Source organism: Pseudonaja textilis, chromosome 3 (assembly GCF_049901715.1).
Source record: "Pseudonaja textilis isolate UNSWEBS1 chromosome 3, rPseTex1.2, whole genome shotgun sequence".
Taxonomy (NCBI): domain Eukaryota; kingdom Metazoa; phylum Chordata; class Lepidosauria; order Squamata; family Elapidae; genus Pseudonaja; species Pseudonaja textilis.
Genome location: NC_141992.1, coordinates 153,098,320 through 153,120,275, shown reverse-complemented (window position 1 = coordinate 153,120,275; position 21,956 = coordinate 153,098,320). Strand labels below are relative to the sequence as shown.

Here is a 21,956-nt window from a genome sequence, read left to right as displayed (position 1 = left end):
CCAATATGTGCCCCAACAGGACTTCTCTTAGCATACTGTCCTGCAAAGAGAACACCTTTTCTACTATACGTTGATTCAAGAACTTTCCAAGACTTTAACAGAGATAAATACAGACTGTAAAACCAGTTGTATGTCTGTGAATACTGTATGATGAAAGAAAGTGGCTATATATATGAAGATTAGAGATGCAATAAAATTTTATCCCTTGACAGGAAATCAAGCCCTTTTGCTGAGTAGCTACTATTTCAATGAAATTAAGTAGAAGACTGTGTTGTAAAAGGAATACAGATATATTATTTCCTTCTGTTGTATCCTACTTTTTTTTAAAAAAAGACACACACAAACCAGTTATTGTTTTAGCCTTGTTGGTCTCAAGACAATAAAAACACAACTTAAATCATATAACAATAAATGAAGCCCGTAAAAATATTTTTGAAATTGAGTATTTGAAAATTAAATTAAAAATGGGATATTATGAGAAGCTTTAATTACATTTCTAAAGCCATTATTTCCAAGCCAGAAAATGCTAAAAACTATGTAATTAAATTTTAACCTTCATTGTAATCCTTTTTAACCCAACAAAACATAAAAATGTAAACACTTCTAATGACAGAACTAGGAGTTATAAATAAGCAATATTTAACATTTAAATGAAATAAAGAGTTTTTCAATCATGGCAGCCAATCTTTCAAAGAGCCAGATGCTGGATATGCAGGTATGATCCAGAATTTTCCTGGGAGGATTATGGAAATAGGCAAAATACCACAGTGACCAACAGATGTGAGATGTTGGATTAGTTGTTTCAGGAGGGGTCCTATTGTAGATATCATACTGCTGGTACCTTCGCCTCCAATTACTGTTAGCAAAGCCCTCTACAACCTAAGTATGGAATAACAAGTTCCATCCTTGTTATTTTTTGACATTTGATCAAAATAGAGCTGCTCTTGAAAACTGTTCCAGGCTGTTTACATATATTTCACAATGTAGAGTTAGGGTTAGCAAAGGGGAAATTCAGAACCCAGTCATAAAATCCTTCAAAAATAATTATGATTTGCTAGTCATCATTATCCTGTAAAACCGTGAAGTAGTCCAAGTGCTGGAATTTAAGGACTTCATTGCCCCAACTGGTCCATCCAGGTTGCAAATTCCGAGCAAACAGCTCCAAGCATTCTACATCTGGCTTGGTATATTCTTTCAAAATCTCTAGAAAGTGAAAAAAACAAACAGGGTGAGGATGATAAGGTGTTGGAAGTTGGAGAATAAAGACAGGGTAAATAACTTTACGGCAGGACTATCAAACTCAATTTCATTGAGGACAGCATCAGGGTTGTGTTTGAACTCAGGAGGGTGGGACACATGGTCAGAGTAGGTGTGGCCAGCTCAATATCACTCATGCTGGGGCGCCTATGGTGGCCCAAGTGCTCTGCCAGCAAAAATGGGCTCCTGAGCTCCATTTTTGGCTGTAACAGCCTCCTGCAACCCTCTGCCAGCAAAAACGGAGCTTAGGAGGACAGCCTGTGGCCCTTGCATTCTCTATTTTCGGCTGTGATGGCCTCCTGAAAACCACTGCCAGTGAAAATGGCGCTTCATTTTCGTGCCAGAGGAACTGTGGGCCAATTCTTTGCTGTTTCCAGGGCAGCCCCGTGGGCCACATCTAAGCACCTCCCAGGCCGAATCTGGCTCCTGGGCCTTGAGTTTGACACCACTGCTTTACAGAGTTTCTTATTAGCCAAATTGATTGCATATTCTCAGAAAGAAATATTTAGTTAGTTAGAAAATTTATATGACACAAATATGAAATACCCATCCTTGGAAAAATGAACAGTACTACCAAAACTTTAAATTACTCTCATTTACACACTGTATTACCATCATAAGGATCTAAAAGTTCACTTATGATGGTTGCAAATACAACTTTTGACTGACAGAGGTAAGTATCTTTAACCATTTCTTCCCTCGAATTTTGAATTTAGGATTCAAAAACTGAAAACAATACATGTAGGGTATAATTTGATTTCATTTACTGTAAACTTTCAGTAACTGCATTTTATATTTTAGTGATAGTCAATATCAGTATGACTTACTTCCTGTATAGCTTTCACTGGCTTCATATGGCATTTTGAAGAAACAGGCAAATCTAACCTTAAGCCAATTAAACTGTTGTAATTTCCTATTGATGATCTCTTAAGAGTGCAATTTGTTGAATATGCAGATTGTTAATTCCTTAAAATATCTTCTTTTTTAAAAGTTGAAGGTATGAGATAAATCAGTCATGTTCTGCTATGCTTCAATACCAACTAATCCTTTATACAGCAATTTGAACGTATAAAACCATATAATGTTCTAAGTACATCTTAATTATGTTCTCACCATAACCAAATGGCAACTATGTTTAAACTTGTATTTGGGCACCAGTTTCACAAACTCTGACCCAAAATATTTCAATAATTTTCACAGATCACAGCTACAGTAGCCAGCATGTAATTTGGGACACCAGTTCCAGGCTTTAAATCTTTACAGCCTTTAGGAGGCTGCAAAAAGTTAGGAATCACTACATTGTTTTGCATTTAAGGTCACCTTGATTTTTGCAATGTAAATCTGGTAGTTCCAAACTAATGGGAGAAAGTCTTTGTTGCTAAAGCTCAATAAACATTATATATCCTTATATTCATGAATTACTTAGGACTTTCATTTGATGCATAATTTTTCTTTTAACATTGTATCTATACATCACATTTCTCCAAATTGGTATTAGACTACACCTTCCATAATCATCAGCCACAATAGCCAATGACTAGAGAACTGTAAGTGCTGGACACATTTGGAAGGGCTGTCCAACAGGTAAATAAATGGCAACCTGTTGAATTGCAGTATATCGTGGAAGTATTAAAAAAAACCCTAACCTCTAGGGAGGGATATCATAGATGAGCTGCAAAAATACAGAACTAAATGGTAGAGAAGAGGTTGTAAAAATGAAATTCTCTTCTGTATGTATACAGAATTCTGTATATTATTATTATTATTGTTGTTGTTGTTATTTCTGTATTATTATTCCCAGAAACTCCAACCAGAAACGACATAATAATCACACAGTATTGTTATTATCAACTTATCTACTTAAAAATCTAGGAAAAACAGGAAATGGGAACAAATCTCGTATTCAATCCTGTGCTTGAAAGTGCACTTTTCACTGAAATATTTTACATAAAAGGCTTTACTTGGCATTAATTTTATCGTCACTCTGTCAATATATTTCTTGTCACAAAGTATTTCTATTAAATGTTGATTCTTCCATACCTTGCCTCTAGCAATCTCTGATTTTATATTAGAAATAGCATTTAAGTCTTCACTGTATGGTTGCTCTTCTGACACAAACTATGAAATGATTAATGCCTAAATTTTTCTTCTCACAGAAAATGCCACTATTGCTATTTTATCCTGTACTGAACATGTTTTAACCAGGAAAATTAGATTATTTAATAAAATGTAACATTTATATCATATTATTTCACTAACTGAAATAGACTATTATTCTCTGAATACAGAAGAACATGCCTGTGAACTGAGATAATAGTCCTTCTAGTCCATGGGCCATAATACTAGTCTCAGATTTGATATCCCAACTGTAGTTGTCACAATTTCAGGTCCTGATCTACTAAAATGTACCTAGAACCTAGAGATTATTATTATATAGGAAGCAGTTTGGTATAATGGTTAAGGTAATGGACTAAACACCAGATCACAAATTCCAATTGCCCCTTAGGAATGAAAACCAGCCAAGTGACTTTTGGGCCTCTCATTTTCTGAATCCAACCCATTTTGAAGAGTTAGCATGGAAAAATTATGAGGCAGGATCATTATGTATACTGCTTTGAGTTGTACAAAATAAAGAGAAGATGTAAACTAAACAATGTCATTTTACATATCCACTGACATTCTTGTAATTGTGGCAGGAATATATAAAATAAATAACGAATTTCTAAAATAATAGCATAGAATAAATAAATAGGTAGCACAGAATACAATAATGGTATAAAAATGTCAGGAGGTTTTCCATGGCTTTTACTGCTATTTTAAACACACTGGGAAACAAATTTAAGAATCAATATTTAAAATAACTTAGAGTAACTTTCGTTTTTATTTTTTAGCCAAGTTCCTTTCAGAATCCATTTGTACTTGATGAGTAATTCATATAAAGTTTGCTTGCATAATGGTTTAAAGGACACTTTGATCATGGCAATATTTTGGCAGTGATCCTGTGGGAAGTGTACATACATAAATATATGCAAATAATCCAGGAAAATCTCAAAATAATTGCTTCAAACTTTCAGGATGAATGATTCACACAGCTGTACTATGTAGCATGCATTGATACTAAAAATGCCAATTCGTGCCAGTAAGGGTTCTGAGGTCTTATACTTTTTCACTGATATTCTTTTCTCTCATTTTATATTAAAATAAATTCTCAAGAAATAGAAAATTACCTTGATTTTTATACTGCATTACATATTTTTTTCAATCCTCATTTTTAGGTGGAAAACATGCCAATGTATATTCTTTTTTTTTTGTATATAACAAAAGGTTTATATATTAACGAACACAATATGATGCAAGTTTTTAACAGTATAATGATAAAATAAGTGTCATCTTTTTTAACCACAGCAATAAAATAGGACTTATATTGGTCTATTCTCTCTTGACCTTTATGTGTTTACTCAATGAAAGGTGCTTGTGTCAGTTTTCAAGATCTGAATTAGATAGCTTTTGATTCAGTCTATGATCATTTGACTGAGTCCCAAACTTAATGTTATAATTGTGAATGGATGGGAGAATTGAGGCTTATAAACTGCAAAATAAGACAAAAATAAAATGTAGAAAATGCAGCTAGTCTATACCTGAAATTCATGCCACACAGAATTTGCACCATGAAGCATTTGATATAATTTATTAGTTTTGAAAGTATCATAAAACAAAACAGTTTCAAAATATTTAAAACAACAATTAAGGAAAAGAAATTTCATAGATTTTTTTCCTAACCTATGAATAAAAATAAACAATCAAAATACTTGAACACAGCTATTAGGAATAGACTGCTATGCTATGTTATATTTCTTTTTCCAGGAACAATTAAAAAAACAAATACAAACTTCCGTAATGTAAATTAAATTTTATTTGCCATATTTAATGATGTGAGCATTAAACGAAGTATTATTAGAAACTTCTAGTGTCATAATTTCACAGTTAAATTCAAATCACAAAACAAAATATAATTTTAATTATTTATGCAAAGTTCTCTTTTTGTCTGAACAAAAGATGACAAAGAGGTTTTTATTGAAATAAAATACTGCGGTAAACTAACATTGTTAATTGCACTGGTTTCTTTTTAAAATAAAAAATTGTGTATGGATAATCTATAAGTTTTCTTTTATTTCAACTTTTTCTTTTATGTTCAGGCTATAAACTTTGGAAAAAAAATCCCTCTACTGGCAATTCTAGTTAATAGTTTTTCACCACTGTAAAACATTTTATCTTATAGTCACAAGATTTGAATATCTTCCCATACACTGAAGCCCTAAATTGGCAGTTTAGTTATCTGCAGTTTTATGTTGTTCTGCATAATCATTCACTATTTTTACTACTCTAGAAATTAGCTACATGTATGTGCAAAATGAAATATGAACCAATACGCAAATAAAATAAAGTATTGTTTTATCTGATGAAGCAATTAGCTAGCAAAGAACAGTCACAAACTTTTCTATATGTATTAAAAAAAAAAACCACGCACACACACACACGAACATAAACTACAAGTAGTCCTCACTTAGTAATCATTTGTTTAGCATCCATTTGAAATTACTGCAGTGCTGAACAAATGGCTTTACAACCTATCCCTGAAATTATAGCCACTGCAGTTCCTCCATGGTCACATGATCAAAATTAGGTTCCATGACTTTGGTCGCAACCTGATTTGTTTGTGACCGGAAGTGAGACTGACTTCACGTGCACGTAAAAAAAAAAATGCCATAGAAGGGGAAATCACCATGGAAGGGGAAATAGCCGTGGCTGTGTTTGATCGCCATCCGAGTATTTGTTTGCGACCAGATGCAAAAATTTCGCCAAAGTTTTGGTTGTCACCCAATTTGGCCATGGTTAGAAGCGTTCATGACCAGAGGTTCTACATTCCATAGCCAGTGCACGATAGCATACCTTTGCCATTTTTCTGCTTCTACTGCTTACCAAGCGCGCCCGGACCAGCCCTTCATGATGCAACTGCTGGCAGAAAAGGCTTTTTTTTTCCAGGTCGTACCTGGTGGTTTCCTCACAAGACCTGAGGAAGATGGCCTCAAAGAGCCAGCAGTAGTGCTGCAAAGGGCCAGGCAGTCACACATTGTTAGCAGAAGGAGCAAAAAGATTGTGAAGATCAGCTGGGGTGGTGGAGCCCATAGCAGGAGCCTCAGAGTGCAGAGTGGCAAGGCAACTGCAGCTGGGATTGGGTGGGCTGGCTGGGGCTTTGGGCACATGCTGGGACAGGCAGCTATGGCTTCACACCATTCCGCACTGCTGAGCCAGGCTGGGGCTGCTGAGAGGGGCACACCAAGAAGCTCTTGAGATGCAGTGTGGAAAGTAGCCCAGAGCCCACAAGGCAGGGTGCAGCACAGCCAAAAGGACATAATTGGGAAGGAATAGACATTTGCGTGAGTTGAAGGGGAGTTACCCTCTACCTTGGAAGAATCACCCTGAATTGCTTGAATTGGGGTGGGTCTTTGGTATTGACTACTGGAATTTGGTTAACACAGCAATGGGAAGTGTGGGATTGTTGTCATTAAGCAATGTGTGAGGTGTCATTGTGCATTACTTACTGGTGGACATTAGCAGTCCCAACTGCTAACTTGCCTTCCACTTCTTGCATTATGAAAATACAATTCTTTTCAACCACTTCAGATAAAAAACTGTTGATTTCAGGCACTAGAGACACAGATTCTATCATCTCTTAATTATTCACTTGACACAAAGTAATGAGGAAAATCTGAATAATTTGCCTATTGCAGCAGTAAATATTGCCTTCTGTCTTTAAACAGTGCCATACCCAAAGAATATGGTAAGCTTCTGCTATAATTGAAGAAAATGAATCTGTGAAAAGCTCCAAAATAGATATGGTTATACATATTTAATATTTATGTTAATATTTATGGCAAGAAAAGTGAGAAGGATGTTGTGATATGGTTTTATTATCATCCATTGGTTAAACTTCCAGTATACAATTGCCTTATTCCCACAATGATTCTGTACTTATTTACCTAAAAATCCAATGTTATGCGGAAAAAAAAGAGAATAAGTATTCCCGTTAAGTTGATCATTACATTTATACATATAAAGTGGTTTTCGTATAAAACCACTGATCAGTAAACTTGGTTGTACATGACTTAATCATTTTGGTGTATATTTACCATATATTTCAATAAATGTCATCAGGATGACTCAATTAGTTGCCACATATAGAGTAAAAGGGGTGGAACAAAAAAAAATTCTGTCATTACTTTGTTTTACTTCCCCATATTTTGCTAGCAAGGTATCTAGGCTATATCTGCAAACAGAACAATTAGCTCAAAATCTATTCCCAGGAAATGCTCTGAATAAAATTTGCTATGCTATAATCTTTTAAAGATTAGCTTACTTTTAACAGTTGCAATGACTGTTAAGCCTAAGGTAGTAAAATTATATATTGGCATGTCCGATTAAAACTGAACCACCTGGTAGGCAAACTGACATTCAAAATTAAGCTCCTAATGAAAATTCACAAGCTCTCATAATTTTCTGAAAATTCTCCATGTCATATTAATGATGGTCCAGAACCACCAGTGCGAATGAGTAACAACACTATGCAATTAACCAGCCAGACAAATTGAAAACATAAAGCCTTACAAATATAAAAGAAATATTTCTAGAACTTACCTGTAAGAGGAGGCTTATGTGAATGAAAAGTACAAGGTACACTGACAATTAATTTCTGATCAGGAATTGCAGAACACTTTTCATCTTCTGAAAGCCTGTTTTATATATAAAAAAGGAAGACAATATAAAAAGAAAACCTTGAATGATTTATACAGACGCAGTATCTGGGAAAGATTTGTACATTCATTGGTATTTCTCTTCCTAAACAAAATAATTAGAATGATTTAAAAAGCAAAACAAAAAGCCAAAGGCCACTCTCATACTGGAAGCCATAATGAAGCTAATACATAATTGTTGAGAATATTTCTTTTTATGAAAGATAAAGGGAAGCTTATGAAATTTCTTAAGTTTTTGTAAAACAAAAGTAAAACTACAGGAAGAAGACAAACAGCACACAGCCAATACATATTTCAAACATAAATATTGCCTGGCTATATAAAAATGAGTAATTCCAGGGCACAAATGATTCATTTGGTGGCAGCAACCAATAATACCCTTTCAAGGCATACGTAAGACTTAACTGCAGCTTTACCCTAAGTAAATGAAGGAGGCATAGAGGAAACCTAGCTTATAGAATGTCAACCAACTTGTTATTTTTTTTGCTGCAACAGGATTTGCACTAACTTACCCACACTTAGCTGTCAATTCCCAACTCTTCAAAAGACAAAACTCTGATGGATAATAAAGAAGGTGTGATTTGTAGCTATGGATATCAGCATCTTTTCCTGTCCTCACTTAACCTACGCTAACAAGAAAACTAAATGGATCTTCAGAAGCAGGTGGCATTATCTCTTCAGAGAAAGAAGCAGTAGTCTACTAGTTCTGTTCACAACCTGGATGGATTTCAATCCCTATAATTGGTTGATTATTATGGGAAGAGAAGCCTAACACACCAAGGGGTACCCACTTGATGAACACCACGCTGTAAGTGAGAGGATTTCAAACTTTTTCAAGTCATGAAATCTGTGGGTTAAAAACAAAACAAAACCTGAACCCCTGAATCAAAAGGAAAAGTTCTTTGCAACAGAAAATTGATTGTGTTTGAGGGAACTTTTTTCTTTGTCCTCAGTCTCCCATGAACCTCCATAACCTTCCTGTGGAGCCTCCCTGCAAATGCCTCTACAATTATATCCTATCCCCCCCACCACCATTTAGTAATAATTGGATATTCACTGAATGCACTTTAAAGCATTTATTGAAAAAAAAAAGTTTTGCAACATCATGGGAAAGAAGCAAATAATCAGATATCTGATTGCAACTCGCTTAAAACAGGCATTCCTCAGTCTTGTATTAAGAAACCGCACTCATCCCTTTAAACTTGTTTGCAAAACTCAACTAAGCATTGCTAACTCAATGCTTACACAATAATACTGCATATAAATAATATTACAAAATCAATGTCCATACCTTAGTGGTACATCTGTATTTCTCTGGACTCTACCTAGTACAAGAATTTCATATGGCTTTTTGTGAAGAGAATCTAATGGAATCACAAATTCTCCAGACTTTGTAATCTGAAACAGAGAAAATTGAAAAAATGTAGCAAGCGTAAGCAAACAGCACAAGAAATTTTATGTGTGTTTAACACATATTTGCTTTTAATCAGAAAACAGTGGTTGTTGATATATATATATATTTATTTACACACACACACACACACACACACACACACACACTCTTACTTCTGACATGACTACAAATAAAAAATACAAACGAATGCATACATTTCTCCATCTTAGGATTCAAGAGCTGCCCAAATCTGGTCAAACAAATCCAATTCTAGTGTTTTGAATCACTCAGCAAGGCTAAATGCTAAAAAACACTCATTTAACATTGCATTATAAATTAAGTTTAAACCTGAGCTAATTGTGTCAGCATTATTAACAACAAAATAATTTAAATTTGAGGAATATTGAGTTTCACATAAGGGAAGCTATTGAATAGAAGCAAATTTGGAACATTGAACACTGCTACAATCACTGATTCGGACAATTTATGCTTGAAGGGCTGCAATCTGATCACCACAGGAAAACAGCATCCTTCTCTTTCCTTTCCATTTATAACTTTTCTAAAGAAATCAACAATATGGCGATAACAGCTCATCCAGTTTAAAAATCTTATTCCTAAACGTTGGATCAATTGCTGGAAAATCATCTATTGACTACATGTGAATCATAGTCACTTGGCTGTCAGAAATGGAAGCAATTTCTTCCATTTGCTTTGCTCACTAGGCTATTCTATATTGTATACCAGACTAAGATTGGAAAGCAAGAAGGAGAAAGTACATGGGCTGTGGAAATTTTTAATCTCACTATCCCAATGCTCCTTCCCCTGTCTGCTAATTCTGAGCATAGCCTTTTACATTTCAGTGCCTGGAACAGTAGAGAGAACAGGCCTTTGTGAAACAGAGCTTAGATTTTGTTTTGTACCTTGGAAACAACTTCACCAAAGCAAAAATGTAAGCCAATTAGTCTCAACCAAGAATTTTGAGTGGCCTCAAAATGCATACAGCCTACAAAACTACTGCAGGACTAGTCTCTTCTCAGCTTTCCACTCGGCTTCCAAGCTGGGTATTTTCATGACTGCCCATAACTGGCAAAAAAGGAGCTGTTTTCAGTATTCAGGTGCTCATCGAAGTCACATGTTTTACATACTACTGAAGTGTTCATAAAGCCATTCAGCCTAGAAGAACTTTTGCCAAAACCAGAAGGTAGTGCTAGGGACAACAGTCTCCTATCTTAGTCTTGGTGGACAACCAACTGAATATGAGCCAGCAGCTAAAAAAGCTAATGCAACCCAAAGTTGCATTAACAGAAGGATACAATCAAGATCAAGTAAGGTACTAATACCACTCTATAAAGCCTTAGCAAGACCACACCCAGAGTACTGCATCCGGTTTTGGTCACCCCACTATAAAAAATGTTGAGGCTATAGAAAAAGTACAGAGAAGAGCAACCAGGATGATCAGGGGACTGGAGATTAAAACATATGAAGAACGGTTACAGGAACTGGGCATGGCTAGTCTAGTGAAGAGAAGGACCGGGGGAGACATGATAGCAGTCTTCCAATATTTGAGGGGCTGTCAAAGGGAGGAAGGGGTCAAGCTATTGTCTAAAGCACCTGAAAGCCAGACAAGGAATAATGGATGGAAACTGAACAAGGAGAGAAGAAACTTTCTGACAGTGAGAACAATCAACCAATGGAACAACTTGTCCTCAGAAGTTGTGTGAGCGCCATCACTTGAGACCTTCAAGAAGAGATTGGACTGCCATTTGTCAGAAATGGTGTAGGGTCTCCTGTTTGGCCAGAGGTTGGACTAAATGACCTACAAGGTCCCTTCCAACTCTGATTATCTGTTATCTAGATTATCGGTCTATGGCAGGGGTGTCAAACTCACATTGTCATGGCAGTGTCACATGACATATCGGGACTTTTCCTCCTTTGCTAACCTGGGAATGGGCGTGTCCAGCGCATGACACATCCGGCCCGCGGGCTGCAAGTTTGACAGCTTGGTCTATGGTGTCCTTTCCCTATGCTATATGGTATCTACACAAAACTACCGTGGAAGGGAATTTGGGATTTTTAAATGAGCATCTTACCATACTACACCAAGGAAGCAATTGATACACTTGAACATTATTTAAAATGTTCAGTTATATTTATGGATGAGAAATAACAAGCTGAAATTACTTCAGACAAGATAGCAGTGCTGTTAGTTTGGAAATTGAAATTTAGCTTGTTGCGGGTAGACGTGTATTCCCTCTGAAAGTTTAAGAACTCCTTGATCCTCAGTTATAAATGGATTTGCAATTTTTCACCTTTGTGTATTTAGGTCTAGCCCACCATCTACAGCCTGACAAGTTTGGAAATGGTTATCGACTGTACTCTCCTGAAGCTACCCTTGGAAAGTATCCAAACATCGTGGCTGGTGTAAAATTTGGCCGTTAAGTTGCCAACCAAAGCAAAGTACAGGGAATGTATGAATCTATACATTCTGCACTGCTTGCTAATGACATACCAGTCAATGCTAGACTACAGGGGTTTGCTATCTATAAAATATCATCTTCCTTTTAGACCTTATCCACCTTTTAACACTGGTAGAAGAGGCCCTTTTTAAGAGGCAACCACTACCAGAAACTCATCATTCTGATACATGAGAAGGGACATCTTTGATTCCAACTATATGGAATACACTCCCTCAGAAGGTACCTTTGTTTTTTGAGTTGTTATTGTTTGTTTACTTTTCATGTAGTTGTTCTTGACTAATCACCAGAGCAAAAAGATGGATTAAGGACAAACAAACCTATTCTCTCTAAAATTTCTAGTAGAAAAACTAAAAACAGAGGTATGTGAATTGTTGACTATCCCAACTTGTGACTTATAAATTAAGAAAAATAAATTAAAAATAAGGTAAAATGCATTTAAAATGTACCATTAAAATTAATACTGGAATTACTACAAACAAATATTTAATAGGGGAGAAAAAATCCAGCAAACTTACTTTTACCCAGAACCATTCAACAACACCATGGATAGACCAGTGAGGATAAAGTTCATTCTTTACAAATTGTAAATGCTTCTGTTTGTTGGTCACCCAAGTGACCACAAGACAATTTGGAGCTGCCAATGCTGGGACAGGAATTTCTTTGATTTGCCAGTGAGATAATAAACCATACCTAAATGGGGACAGAAAAAATCACCCAAAGCAAAAAAAAAAAAAGATGTTTGAAATTGTCTGACACTTTTTACAAACATTGTCTAATTTAATAACTTCTAACTAGACTAAATTTGAGTCAAGAGTGACATCCAGTGGTGAAAAGCTTTCCTTTCCTTTAATAGATCCTTTTGGATCTATTAAATGCAGCAGTCTAATTACAATCCATTTTCACTTCTCAAAGCAGATACATATTGGAGGGAAAAAAATTTCTGAAGTAAAATGAGCTTTTAAATATTTTGCTGCATTTCTGAATATTAGATTAATAGTTGGAATAACTAATTTATGTGGTATTTTGGAAGCAGCATCTTGTTCAAATATGAAATTCACTACTGAAGAATGGTTATCGGCCACCAGATTACAAAATTTTAAAGTAGGATTATGAAAATTCTAATAAGAAGCAACTATTAATGGCTGACAATCCTGATGATTATGTACTTCCTACCGTATGAGATTATAAACTTCTGAATGACAGCTACTGTAGATAAGCAACAAGACAATTATATTCATATTCTGCTTGCAGGCTTCCCAAAAGTATACAATTAACTATTATGGATATAGAATGCTGGGGTGTGCGGATGCTTAGGCTGGGCCAACAGGACTCTTTAAAAATAGCAAAAGCACAGTTTTTTTTTTTAAGTGCAACATTTATCAAGTATACTTCAGAAAGAAAATTCTGCGTACATTCAGCTTTAAAAGCAAACCAAACTCTCAGCTTTCTGAGAAAGATGCATGCGATTTGCTTATTTCGCATTTCAGATAAAGCAATTTTTCCTCCTTACAAATCAACCCTTTAAGCAGCAGTTGCCAACCAGTGGTCCACGGCCCACTGGTGGTCCATGAGAAAATTTTGGTGGTCCGCAGAGAAATGTCTCCCCCAGAGCATCCCCCAAAGCAATTAATCCAGGCTGTGCAAGAACACTAGGCTGCACTGCCCACATGGCCCGCAGAAACTTCCCCCCAATCACTCCTTACCTGGCAAACTTGCCTGCTAAATTGCTATTTTTCCTTTTTCCGACCATCACCTGTTCTGCTGTGCCAGGAGATTTAGATTAGCTAGAAAGCAGGAAATTGTTGGATTTCTTGCTTTCTAGCTAATCTTTTGATGAGCCTAATCTTCCTTAGGACTGAAGCAGTGCAGACTGAGCTAGCCGATGGCAGAAACAAGGATCTCTAAGTGAATCTGTGATTCTATGAGCAACTCAATCTGCCTGCCTGCTTTGCCTGATTTTGGGTAAATGTTGCTCTCTTTTTTATAAAACAATTCAATATTTACATACATGGTGGGTTGTGAGTTAATTTTGTGAGTTTGCTTGCTAGCAAATTTTATGTTACAGACTGAGCTAGCCAATGGCAGAAACACAGGTCTCTAAATGAATCTGTGATTCTGTGATCAACTCAATCTGCCTGCCTGCTTTGCCTGGTTTTGGATAAAAGTTGCTTTTTTATATAAAAAATCAATATTTATATCAATATTTATGATATTTACATACAAGCTATGCCCAGCCAGTCACATGACCAAGCCACACCCACAAATTAGGCCATGCCCACAGAACTGGTTAGTAGTCCCTGGGATTTAAAATTATGAGTTTGGTGGTCCCTGAGGTCCAAAAGGTTGGCGACCCCTGCTCTAAACCAGTATATCAAATTCAATTTCATTGAGGGCCACATCAGGATTGTGTTTGATCTTAGAGGACTGGGGTGGACATTGCCAGCATGTCATTCATGTCAGGGGCACCTGTGGTGGCCAAGTGCCCTATTTTTGGCCACAACAGCTTCCTGCAGCCTCTGGCAGTAAAAACAGAGCTCAGGGGGCTGCGCATAGCTTCCCTGAGCTCCATTTTCCCTGGCAGAGAGCTGCAGGAGGCTGTCGCGGCCAAAAACGTAGCCCTGGACAGCTGCACGCAGCCCTCCCAAGCCCCATTTTCTCTGGCAGAGCCACTGTGGGCTGGTCCTTTGCTGTTTCCAGGGTGGCTCCGCCAATCAGATCTAATCTGGCCCGCGGGCCCTGAGTTTGTCACCCTTGCTCTAAATTGACTCAGCTAGCTTTGTCTGTCCACACTTGTAGTAGATTGTAAGATTTCTGATAGATAGAAAGCAACAGGTGAAATACCTGTTCAATTAGCACAGGCAACCCCCAGGGCTGCCTGCTCTCACCATTACTCTATCAGAGATGAAAATGGATTTTAGGAGCAGCTCTCCTATTCTACCAATTCTTACTATATTAGAAAACATAGTATCAACAATAGAGACCTTCAAGTTTCTGGGTTCTACAGTATAATCTCCCAGGATTTGAAACGGACACTTAACATTAAAGCCATCATTAAAATGGCACGACAGCTTTCCTACATCAACTCAGAAAGTCCATACTGGCCCAGGAGCTGCTGATACAGTTCTGCAGAGGAATTATGGAATCTGTCACTTCTACTTCTATAACTGTCTGGTTTGGTACAGCAACCAAACAAGACAGGTACAGACTTCAGCAGATAATTACGACTACCGAAAAAAACAATTGCAACCAGCCATTGAAGCTCTATATACTGCATGAGTCAGAAAGAGGGCCGAGAAAATATCTATAGACCCTTACATCCTGGACATAAACTGTTACAACTCCTCCCCTCAGGACACCACTATAAGGCATTGCATGCTAAAACAACCAGACACAAAGACAGTTTTTTTCCCTTGTACCATCACACTGCTCAACACTTAATTACCACAGGACTTCTGCCCAAGGATATTTATCCATGCAGAATGGCTTTTTTACTACCTTCTCTTATTATTGTTATTACTGTTATCTTTTCTACTACCTTCTCTTATTTGTATCATTATTATGTTTACTTTGTTGTTTGTATGTACACTGAGAGCTTATGTACCAGAGACAAATTCCTTGTGTGTGTAATCACACTTGGCCAATAAAGTGTTTGATCTGTTCCATTCTATTCCATTCCATTCCATTTTTCTTTTCTATTCTTTTCTTTTCTATATTATTTATTCTGTTCTAGTCTATTTTATTTACAATCTTACTTCCTCTTCAGTTGTAGTTAAGTGTTCAGTTGTTAAGTGAAACATCCTGTGACAGCAAGTTATGATTTGACTTCCATCTTCTTTATTAACTTTACACCTTGCAAGCTAGTTGCAAAGTACTCAAATGGTGATCACGTGACATTGTGATGGTTGTAAATATGAGGATTGGTTACAAAGCTATTTTTTATACCACCATAGCTGAACAACCGCTAAAGGAGATAGATAGTAAGCAAGGATAATCTGTATTTCTTTAAATGGATGTTTGAATGATATTGTAGAGGCCTAATTTTAATAAACTATATAGCTTGCTCATTTTTCAATTTACTTTTTTTCTACTATTTTTCATATGCAAATTTAAAAGCTATTAAAAGACAGAAGAATTTACTAATTTTTAATTTTCCATTTATGATTATAACTTGCTCTAAGTCAACCAGCCAAAATTATATTACAATACTCTTAAAGTAATACATTTATGAAAACAAGAATAATCACCAATTATAGCAATCTATCAATTAATTTTATAATAGAATAATTTCATTTAATAAACGCTAACCATTATGTCCTCTTACATTTGAGAATGTCAATCACAAAAAGCTTGTTAGGATGCCATTAACCATTTTTTTTATATCAAGCATACACAGCAACTTTTATTCAGATACCCTTTTGCAAATTACTTCCTTTTATTGTACCATTAAAACAGTAATCTGCCTGATGGCATGGTATTAAAAGCTTTTTACTTAATTTAAATAAAAATATACATTTATGGGAATCATACCTGTTGCTTCTTTTAACAGACTTGTTCTCCCATGGTGGGTCTATAACAATTATGTCATACTTCTTTTTATCTGGGAAAAAATGTTTTCAATAATTGCAGGAACAATTATTTGAAATTATAAAAATATTTCCCATATTTTAAGATCCTAAAACTTACATCTTTCAAAGGAATTGAAAGTATATTTCCCTGCATTTTGAAACAATAAAAATCTGCCCTTATAATTTTATATCAACCACACTGCTTTACATGCAAAGCTGTATTTAACAGCTGAATTTCATACAAGCAATTATAACAGTTTCACATGTACCATAAAATATTTACTGGCTATCCAGGCAGATTTGTATGCTATATCAAGCATACATTATAGCTAAGGGAATGGACGATGAACAAGTTTTGTCATTCACTATACACTGAGATAAACATAATATTTTGCTTATATCAAGGCAAAATGCTACTAATCAAATTGTTCAAATTGATATTCAGGTCTTTCAATTCCTCCTTTACTAAAAATATACATAAAACTGCCATGAAAAGTATTTAGGGACTGCTGAACAAGTGAGAAATTTTACTAAGGTAAGTACCAGTACTTACAATTCAAAAGTGGCTGCATACACGAAAAATCTGATAAAAGAAATGCACTTCTAGGGGGAAATAAGTATTTCTGTCCCATTAGGGTTAACATCTTCGCATTGTTTGTATTATTTTCAGTAACACAGGTTAATTGAACTTGTTCTGGGTCAGAGGTTTCCTTGTCTATTACACGTTTTTGCTCTCTTTCATTCATGGAAACAAAACACTTGGCCATCTCACAAAGCTCAGCCAAACTGCAATTAGTGGGTCCGTTGTCAGATGCCTTGACATAACACTGGTCTATAGAATTAGGCTGAAGGAAACCACTTCTGCGTGCCTCCTGGATTAAACATCTAGTCCCATCCAAAATTATGCCACTGATCTGTGTACAGTAATAAAAGATAAAGGGAAATTGCTTGAAACATGCAGATTTGTCAACCACAATTTACTAAGAAGTTCAGTTGCACAATGAAAGCATGGACCAGTTATAAAATGTTTTCGGATTTGTTCATCATAACATTATTTCTTCATGTCTGAATGGAGAATGTTATGAATCCTTCACATGAACATTTTTGCAAACAGAAGCATTACAACAGAGATAGGACAATTATAAATGTTATTAGATTAGCAATCTTCTACTTACCTTGAGGCTTACAGATTCATTATTACCTAATTTACAATTTAAAAATGAAACCAAACTATTTAAAAATATTCACAGTATTTAGGAATGCACAAGATCAAGAAATAAAGTCAATTAACAACTATCACCATCAAAAGGTCCAAGTTACACATACAAGAATATGTTTCCTTATAGAAAAAGCAAAACTGCATGCATATATCACACTTAGCTATGGTTTAGGCACATTGTTGAGTAAATAAGAGATTCACCCATCAAGTTATGTAATAAAATCATGGTTTAAATAAACGGTATAAATAAGATTAGAAAAAAACCTCCAAAATCATGCTAAATTTCTTATGACTTAGGACATTATTTAAGCCTGTTCCTAGTTAATTCATAATACTATGTCATAAAAATGCCTTTTTATAATGCTAAATTAACACCAATCACTTTATGTCTAATTGTGGTTAAAATTACAGCATACGTTCTTAGGCCATTCATGCATAATCTCTAAGGTCGTTTCTTAACTATAGGTTATAGAATATTCTAGAATCATTTAACCACTATTAAACTAAATATTAGTAATCAGAATAGGCCTTATAACACTCCAACAATGACTGAATGAGGCTATCAAGACATTAAAAGTCAATAATGAGGAAATAGCCTTAGTCACAAGTAAATAGACTATGTCTGCACTACCCATTCACAAAAGAAACTACAATTAAAACACCTTTCAAAAAAAATTCAATGTACTTTTAGTTATAGTTTGCACTAAGCAAGAATAGATTCATACAATGAATTAAGTCATGACTGGAATCAGTTTGCTGTAGTGATTAATGTGCTGGTCTAGAAATCAGAAAACTATGAGTTCTAGTCCTGCCTTGGGCATGAAAGTTAGCTGGGTAACTTTGGGTCAGTCACTCTCTCTTAGCCTAACTCACCTCACAGGATTGTTGTTGTGAGCAAAATAGTTGGAAGAAGGAGTGTTAGGTGTATTTGCTGCCTTGAGTTACTTATAAAGGTAGGGTACAATCTGATAAATAAATAACCACATTCTATGTAAACATGAAGTGTGAATGTAACTTTTATTTCAACATACAAAGTTTCTCTTAACACTGAACATTTCTTAAGTTAAGCATATGTCACAAAAACAAATGGCACTGTCCCATTATTAGTCTTCAAACTTACCTTTAAATGATACTCTAAGATATCACTTTCACCATGATTAAGTTCACTGCTTCTTTTCCGTTTCTAAAGTTGAAAATGAGCAGATTAGCAACACTAACATTAAATTCAAATATTACAATTAATACAATTAATTATTCTGTATATGAAGAAAAGATGTATTTTGTGATGAACTTGCATCCCTTAAACTTCACAAAGACAACTAAATGTGTATGTTAGTAAATAGCAGAATTTCATAGATGCACAACTTGTAACCTAGTTGGCGGGACAATGCTTCTCAGCATCTCACAATTCACCAACCATAAGTTGTAGTGGAATATAGATACTTGGGAATTTCCTTTGTGGTATTTATCTCCCATTCTTTCAGTACTTTGGGAAAGAAAGAAAATCCTGCTTTGATTTGCAGGTACTTATGCTACTTAGGTCTTTCTTTTATCCACCAGGCTTCTTTCGCAAGAAGGCCCTGGAGAGTCTTCTTCCAAGGGTGGAATGTAAGAGAAGTCCAGCACCCTGGCTACACAAAAGAAGGCAGCATGAAGACCTTGGCAGTAGGAGCATGCAGTGTGATGGGCAATGTGGGTAGCAGCAATATGTAGGACTACCAAGGTCAGAGATGGATGTATGATAGGCATCAACTAAAGAGGAGTGGTTACAAAGTGGCCAAACAGGAATGGCTTGGATTGGAGCAGATCCTCATCTAAAAAATTGTAGGATTCAGTTAACAACAAAAAGACAGACTACCAAGATTGCTGTTACTAAGCAATGCAGTCACATCACATTTTATGATTGCATCAGTTAGCAGTGGAAATTTCAATCCCAATTACCATTATTAACCAAGAACTATGTATAATGCTGATTATTACAATATCCTTCTCAAATATGCACTACAATCCAGATGAGCCCACACACAATTTTCATAAACAAAGCCAGTGCTGCCTGGAGATAATGTTAATTGGGATACCAAGGGAAGTGGTATTATCTAGCTAGTGTTTCATATCCTGATTCCTTCCAAAAATGCCAGTGTTAAATTTTCATGGAAATTATAGCACTAATACAGTATATCCAGGGAGCACCAGATTAGGTGACCCAGAATGAATGAATGATAGAAATTTCTCTTCATATTTAGGTTTTGGGGAAGAAAAAACTATAGTTTTTTGCAGTACCCTTTTCATTCCAAACTATTGACTATAGGAAAAATATAGGATTTTCAGATGGGAAAGTGTTCCTCACTTTTATTATCAGATGTGTCATTGTATGTGACACAGAGACCACAACAGACAACGAAAGTCAAGCCATGTGGCTTTCTAAGACAGAAAATGCCACATAAGGAAACCAGCTTGTAGGATTACAACTCAAGAATGGCAAATACATATGATAACATGAGTGTAAGACAGATATTACTACTGTTACTCAGTGAACTACTAGCATGGTCTTTTACAGCAGGATCATTTTATATTTATAAATTCATAATAAAACTTTATTAGCACATGCTAAAATTAGATGTACTTGATTTCATTTACCAGGTTTATTAAATGCTGAAAGCAGGTAAAAATATACAGTGCTTATTACCAATAATCTACACAGCACACTTTTGGATTGCAAAAGTAATAATCTATAACTATTTTTATAATAAATCAGTGGTTTCATTTTATGTTATTTACAGCATGAAAATGTATGTAAATATGTAAGAAACGTATCTTTATACTTTACCTTTTTAGCCTTAACTGTAATAACAGGTTTCTTGTCCTTATCATTTTTCTGCTGTTTGGATATACTAGTTTCTAGATTAATCCCACTATGCTTTTCTGTCTGGAAGCTTGGAGGAATATGGGGCTTAAGTACATTAAAAAATTCTTCTCGAAATGAGTATGTCCTCTTTACCATATGATTAGATTTTTCTCCTGAGTTTCTAAATTTGGGAATATTTTTTTTTGTACATGATTTTATGGGAATCAAACTCATACTTGAGGAAGCAGGAATAACAGTATTGTTAAAACTATCCTTAGCTGACTGCTCAAGAGAGTGGCAAAAATAGTATCCAGATTTATTTATGAAACAGAGGTGATCTAGTATCCAGCCAGCTGGAAGATAACATACAATTGACATTGTGTTGCATTAACCATTAGTTTACCCAACTGTCAAATATTTTAATTTAATTCTGTGAAACTAGGTCTTTCTATGAGCACAACATCTCTCTCTGTTCACAAGACTGATCATTTTCAAGCATCTGAAAAGATGCCACTGCTATAAGAAATTAGCAGTTCAATAAAATTAAGACTATTCTTAAAGCCAATGAAAAAATACTTTCCTGTTTTATATATTCAATATTTTGCATATGAAAAAGGAAACATAATATGAGGAGGATACTTGGAGATACTTTATACCGAGATCCTATACTGTGTCATATATCATTCACTGTCCCGTAGCTATCAACGCTAAGTAAAATTTGATTTGAATGTTAGGCTAAGGTTCAAATTAAAAACATAAATTTGCCCATAAGTAGACCATAGTTCTGAACACATCAAAATATTTGTGCAAACAAAAGTTAGTTCTGCTTAAGTATTTGGACACTATTATAACAATATTTTAGATTAATGTAGCCGAGAGAGCTCACTGCTTTAGGTATCTTGTTATAATTCTGGAAGAGCCATTAGCAAGTCATTGTCAGTCAAATCTCCCTCTTGCCCTTCGGTGGTTTCCTACAACTCTCTAGCGAAGTCGTAGGGCAGATTCAATTTCAGCTGGGTTCTTTCCGGCAGTCTTGTCCTAAGTTACGATTTATAAGTGAATCTTGCTGAATTCAATGGAGTTTATCTCTGAGTAAACCATAGCCGTTTCTATCGGGGTGAGCGGACTGCATAGCCCTTGAGCCAAGTCTTCTGCCCCGTAGAGGAGTCGAACAGCCGCGCTCAGAGAGGCCGTGAAGGGCAAATTTCAGCCTGTGGCATGCTAACTGGACCTTTACTCCCAACTGGGAAGAAGAACAAGCTTCGCTCCCAAGAAGCCGCCTTCCGGTCTGTAACTCACAGCTCCAGCGAAGATAACCATAGAGAAGAAACGCGAACTATCCCGCTCGAACAAGTTTATCCTTGTAGACAACTTCCTGTTTGTGACGG

At 35.7% G+C, this 21,956-nt stretch overlaps 1 protein-coding gene across 1 annotated transcript; it reads right to left on the bottom strand.

The window, feature by feature from the left end:
* Positions 1-348: 348 nt before the first annotated feature.
* METTL4 (methyltransferase 4, N6-adenosine) lies at positions 349-21,954 on the bottom strand. The gene is made up of 8 exons (XM_026699343.2): positions 20,551-21,954; positions 18,844-18,906; positions 17,058-17,418; positions 16,467-16,536; positions 12,455-12,629; positions 9,361-9,467; positions 7,954-8,048; positions 349-1,203 (listed from the first exon to the last, which is right to left on the bottom strand). Exons 1-8 carry the CDS (start codon positions 20,944-20,946, stop codon positions 1,055-1,057), a joined length of 1,416 nt encoding a protein of 471 aa, XP_026555128.2. The 5' UTR covers positions 20,947-21,954; the 3' UTR covers positions 349-1,054.
* Positions 21,955-21,956: the final 2 nt, after the last annotated feature.

Coding starts and splice junctions, on each gene's coding strand:
- METTL4 (XM_026699343.2), bottom strand. CDS start 20,946: ATGTCAATTGTATGTTATCTTCCAGCTGGCTGGATACTAGATCACCTC. Junction 16,537..17,057: donor TATGCAGCCACTTTTGAATT/GTAAGTACTGGT, acceptor ATTTTTTCCCAG/ATAAAAAGAAGTATGACATA. Junction 9,468..12,454: donor TTGAATGGTTCTGGGTAAAA/GTAAGTTTGCTG, acceptor TCTCTGTTTCAG/ATTACAAAGTCTGGAGAATT.